This window comes from Carlito syrichta, unplaced genomic scaffold (assembly GCF_000164805.1).
Source record: "Carlito syrichta isolate Samal-C Ts95f unplaced genomic scaffold, Tarsius_syrichta-2.0.1 Scaffold302444, whole genome shotgun sequence".
In the NCBI taxonomy this organism is placed as follows: Eukaryota; Metazoa; Chordata; class Mammalia; order Primates; family Tarsiidae; genus Carlito; species Carlito syrichta.
In genome coordinates this window covers 83672-89432 of record NW_007246540.1, presented here as the reverse complement: position 1 = coordinate 89432, position 5761 = coordinate 83672, and the positions used below count along the sequence as shown (strand labels likewise).

The window sequence follows — 5761 nt, the reverse complement described above, 5'->3', positions numbered from 1 at the left end:
CCAGTACATTGTAAAAAAAAAAAAAAAGCCCCCAAACAAAGAAGAAACCTAGGACCAAAGCACCCCAGATTCAGCATCTTGATGCTGATGTATTATTCTGAAGAAACAGCATATTGAGGGGAAAAAAAAAGGAAGAAGCCAAGGAATCGGCCAGGTTTGAGGCCAAGAAAATGGAGGAAGCCCAGAAAAATGCCAAGAACAGACGGCCAAGAGATGAAGGCTGGCCTCTCTGAGAGCTTCTGAATCCAGTCAAAAATAAAATTTTCTAAGCATAACAAGTAAATAAAATCAGGCCTCAAAAAAAAAAAAGAAGAGAGAGAGAGAATATTATAAACAAGTGTATGCCAAAAAACCTAAACAAAAGATGTTTTTGTGTAGGAAATATGAATTATAAAAATTTTCTTAAGAATAAATTTTTTTAAATTATAGTAATAGCTGGGTGCTGTGACTCACACCTCTAATCCCAGCACTTTGGGAAGCCAAGGCAGAAGAATCACTTGAACCCAGGAGTTTAAGACTGCAGTCATTCAGGATTATGCCTCTGCACTCCACCCTGGGTGACAGAGTGAGACCCTGACTCTAAAAGAAATTTTGGGCAGTCAAAATGTTAGCCTTTAAAAAGGCCTAAGACCCAAAATTTTATTTGTTAGGTCTATCAAATTATCAAGAAAGGGATCATTTCTCTGTTATAAACATGTTTAAGGAACAGAAAGAGGTAGAAAACCTCCTTATCTTATAGAGTATTATAAGGTTAGTACCAGTAACAAAGAGCAAAAAAGACAAAAAGTTATAAATATGAAAATATGTGCGCACAACTAGCATTGTTTGCAAACGACAAGCTAATCCAAGTAGAAAATCTAAGCATATTAACTAAAAACCATTTATAATAACTAATAGGATCAATAAGGTGAAAACTTGACAAAGAAAAATGATCATTTTCTTGTACTGGTAATAACTGATTAGTAATTATAATAGACAAGATCTTATGCTCTCATTTTTTCTAGTCAATAGCATACTGTAAGTTTTCCCCAATGCAAAAAGATAAGAAAAATAAATCAAAAATCAAGAATTGAAGAGGGAGCCAGGTTTGGTAACTCTCACCTGTAATCTCAGCATTTCAGGAGGTCGATGTAGGGGGAATCGCTTGAGCCCAGTTTGAGACCAGCCTAGGCAACACAGTAAGACCTCATCTCTGCAACAATTTAAAAAATTAGCCAGGCATGATGGCGTGCGCCAGTAGTCCCAGCTACTCAGGAAGCTGAGGCAGAAGGATTGCCTGAGCCCAGAAAGTTAAGGCTGCAATGAGCAATGATCATGCCACTACGCTCTAGCCTGGGCAACAGAGTGAGACCCCCAACTCAAAAAGAAGAAGAATTGGAGAGCAAAATTTGGATGCCAAAACAAAATTGTTTTCCTGTCTAGAATATAAAAGAGAAACAACAGATAAATTGCTATAACTAACAAGAGTTCAACAAATCTGTAGATGAAGTCAGTTGTATGCCTTCTATATCAGCAGCAGACTAATATAACTTTTAAAGTATAACTTTTAAACTGTACCATTTTAAATGTACAGCAAGCCTAGGCAACATAGTGAGACTCTGTCTCTACAAAAAAATCAAGAGTGATGGCATGTGCCTGTAGTCCCAGTTGAGGTGGGAGGATCACTTGAGCCCAAGAATTGGAGGCTGTGGTGAGCCGTGATCATGCCACTGCACTCCAGCCTGGTCAATACGGTGAGACCCTTGACTCCAAAATAAAAGGGGGGGTGCAACAAAATAAATGGAGAGATATGTCATGTTTCTGACGAGACACTTAATATAAAAATGTCGGGATTCCTCAATTTCAGCAAGATTCTCAGTAAGAGAATCTGTTAATTCAATTTCAGTAAGATTCTCAACAAGCTAATTTATAGAACTTGACAAACTAATTCTAATGTGTCTATGAAAAAAAGAAAAGGAATAACCAAGACAAGTTTTGAAGAACAACAAACTGGAAGGACTCACACTACTATAATACTGTAGCAATTAAGACAACATGGAATATTAGCACCAAGAAAAACAAACGAACCTATGGAATCGGATAGAAAGACCAGCACTAAAGCCAGACACCTATTGAAACACAGATTATGTGAGCGATGTTTCAAATAAGCAGGTAAAGATGTACTGTTTGATAAATAATGTTGGTAAAATTGGTTACCTATACAGAAAAAGATAAACGCATATTTTTACCTTATGTCAAAGATGAAAATAAGTTCCAGGCTAAAGAGTTATTGTGAAAAACAAAACTTTCGCGTCTTTAGTAGAATATAGAAGAGAATGTCTTTAGGACCTAGAATAAGGAAGGATTTTTTAAAACAAGATGCAAAAAACATAGAGAAAAAAACTATACATTCGGCCACATTGAAATGGAAAACTTAGATTCACCAAAATATGCCATGAGTAAAGCTAGAGACAAGCCACAGACTGTTATATACTTGTAATGCATGTAACTAGCAAAGGATTAATATAAAGGCTATCTACAGCACCCTGCAAATGAACAAGACAGCCCATGAGTCAACAAGCAAAAATATGAGCATGCAATTCAACAGAAGTCTAAATTCTCAACCCACTAAATCATTTTAAAACCAAATGAAAACAGCAGTGAAATATCATTTCATATCCATCATAGGATGTGAGCAACAATATTTTTTAAAATTCACTAACACCAAGAGTTGATAAGTCTGTAAAGTAGTGACATTTCTCCTACACTGATGATGAGAGTCTAAATTGGACAGACACTTGGAGAACATGGAATATTGAGTAAAAATGAAGACACATGTACCTTCTGCTGGCAATTCCACTCCTAAGCAAATACCCACGATGGAGACCTCCATATTTACAGCAGCATTAGTAGTAATAGCCAAAAGAAAAACCTAAATGTCCCTTAATAGGAGAGTGGATTTTTGTAATGGTATGCTCACAAAGCATACTCTTGTACAGTAGTGAAGGTGAATGAGCTAGAGTTCTAATACATCCAAAGGGCTAGCTCTCAAAAACTTCACATGGACTGCAAAAAGAGTACATTTTCAGAAAGATTACATTTTGCTACAGTTTAAAGTTTTAAAACATTGAAGAGGCCAGTTGCAGTGGCTCACTGCCTGTAATCACAACATTTTGGGAGACCGAGGCAAAAGGATTGCTTAAGCCCAGGAGTTTGAGACTGGCCTGGGAGACAGTGAAACCCCATCTCTACCAAAAAAAAAAAAAAAAAAATCACCCAGGTGTGGTGGTGGTGCATGCCTGTAGTCCTAGCTACTTGAGAGAAATCGAGGCGGGGAGATCACTCGAGCCCAGGAGGTCGAGGCTGCAGTGAACTATGGTCATGCCACCGCCTTCCAACCTGACAGAGCAAGACCCTGACTCTAAAAAAATAAAAATAATTAAAATATTCCAAATAATACTGGCTGGGTACAGTGGCTCACACCTATCCTCCTAGCACTTTGGGAGACTGAGGCAGGGGGATTGCTTGAGCCTAGGAGTTCGAATCTAGCCTGGGCAATACAGCAAGACCTCATCTCTACAAAAACAAATTTTGAAAACTTAGTCGGGTGTGGCGCCGCATGCCTCAGTCTCGGCTACCCAGGAGGCTGAGACAGGAGGATTCCTTGAGTCCAGGATGTCGAGACTGCAGTGAGCTGTGATTATGCCACTGCCCTCCAGCCCGGAGACAGAGAGAGACCCCCAACTCAAAAAATATATATGTGTGTGTTTACATATTAAGTGAATGTATCACAGTATTCAGGGAACATCAAGTTCATGTGAGTAATTCGCTCTGGGGAAGGAGAGGGAAGGGGGTGAGGAAGGATGTGGGAGAGCTTCCACGCCTGTAGGACTGGCTGCATGGGTGTGGGCTCTCCGTCTCCCCTCCAGGTGTGCCACGGGCGAGGCCTGGCAGGACATCATGCTGGCCTGCATGCCAGGCAAGAAGTGTGCCCCGGAGTCCGAGCCCAGCAACAGCACAGAAGGGGAGACGCCATGTGGCAGCAGTTTCGCCGTCTTCTATTTCATCAGCTTCTACATGCTCTGTGCCTTCCTGGTAAGCCAAGGGGGGACCCGTCGCCACAGGCCATGAGCGCGCACTTCCAGGGTGGCCTGGGCCCCAGTCCCTGCGGCCTACGGTCAGAGTAACCCCAGCAGAAGAGGTGACTCAAAAGTTAGCAGGAGTGCCCAGCCATGCTGGGATCAGGGTAGAGAGCCCTGGGCCAGAGTGAACCCTGCCACGTCTTGGCTCTTGTCACGGTGGCGTCATGCCAGAGAGCAAAGGGGACATGTGAAGACCTAGAGGGAGCTTATTTTGCTTTTAATTTTTTAACTGTAAAGGTGTGGGATACCATTCAGGGTTAGAAAGACAAATGTTCATTATGCAGGTACCCTTGTAGATGAGGTCCTCCCCTCCCCCGTCCCCCGGAGATTGCCATCACTGCCAATCTTTTTCTTACAGTATTATAATAATTGTTCAAGGTCCGCTTATGAGTGAGAACATGTGATACTTAGTCCTTTGTTTCGCTCAGTGTTATAGGCTCTAAGTCCATCCAGGTTGCTGTGAAGGAACTTACATTTTTTGACACCTTGCTTAGGAGTGGCAAAGGGGGTAAAGTCCCTGACACCCCCATCTGGGCACCCCTGCACAGCAGCTCGGAATGAGGGAAGCTGTCCTGCCCGTGCGTGGGTTTATCCCACACCTCTCTCAAGGACACTGTCAAGCTTATATCCAAGAGACCCATGTTCTGAGGCTGGTAGGACATATTGCTGGCTTCTGCCGGGCATGGGCACTGGCTGGCAGGTGTGTAGGAAGGTCATCTCAGAGCATGTCATTGTACGAACTGTTCTCTGCAGATCATCAACCTCTTTGTGGCTGTCATCATGGACAACTTTGACTACCTGACAAGGGACTGGTCCATCCTGGGTCCCCACCACCTGGATGAGTTTAAAAGGATCTGGGCAGAGTATGACCCTGAAGCCAAGTGAGTTCCCAGGGAGAAGTCCCAATTGACTCCCCAAGCCAAGAGAGGGTATGACCGACCCCGCCTGCAGGAGAGGCTCAGGATGGATTGAAAGTGGGTAGATCCATCCACTAGAAACACTGAACTGCACCCAGGGTGCAGGGTCAAGAGTTAAGAGTCAGAGGCCAGCAGAGGAGACCAGGCACCTTTGACTAAGTTGAGAATATGTCTGTTCTATTCACTTGATTGAAAGGGTGGGACAACCTAGTATCGGGAAGAACTATTAAGTGCTCAAGTTAGGATAACTAGAGCCAGGAAGATACTGACTCCACTCCTGCCTCTAGTCTAAGGATACCCTCATGAATCGATCATATTTTAATTGACACTTAGCAACACTTTTGTGTCGGGTGGTTGGTTGATTGAATCAGTATGTACATATTGAGAATTCAGTTGTGCTACTAAAAGCCCTTCCACCTCGAACATAGCACAGACAGAAATCTTCTTTAAAATCTAAATATGTGAGCCGGGCTCGGTGGCTCAGCCTGTAATCCCGCGCCTTTGGGAGGCTGAGGTGAGTGGATTGCCTGAGCCTGCGGGTTCGAGACCCGCCTGGGCAGCGAGACCTCATCTCTACAATAAATTGAAAAAAAAAATTCAGCCGGGCGTGGTAGCGCATGCCTGTAATTCCGGCTACTTGGAAGGCTGAGGTGGAAGGATCACTGGAGCCCAGCAGGTTGAGGCTGCCGTGGCCGGAAACGGCCACTGCACTCCAGTCTGGGC

General features: G+C 43.2%; 1 protein-coding gene across 1 annotated transcript in view; it reads left to right on the top strand.

The window, feature by feature from the left end:
* Positions 1-5761, top strand: part of CACNA1C (calcium voltage-gated channel subunit alpha1 C) — a 636553-nt gene that overhangs the window by 603146 nt on the left and 27646 nt on the right. The window contains exons 33-34 of the mRNA XM_021711663.1: positions 3909-4074; positions 4875-5002. Coding sequence (XP_021567338.1) covers positions 3909-4074; positions 4875-5002 — 294 coding nt within the window. The remainder of the gene's footprint in view (positions 1-3908; positions 4075-4874; positions 5003-5761) is intronic.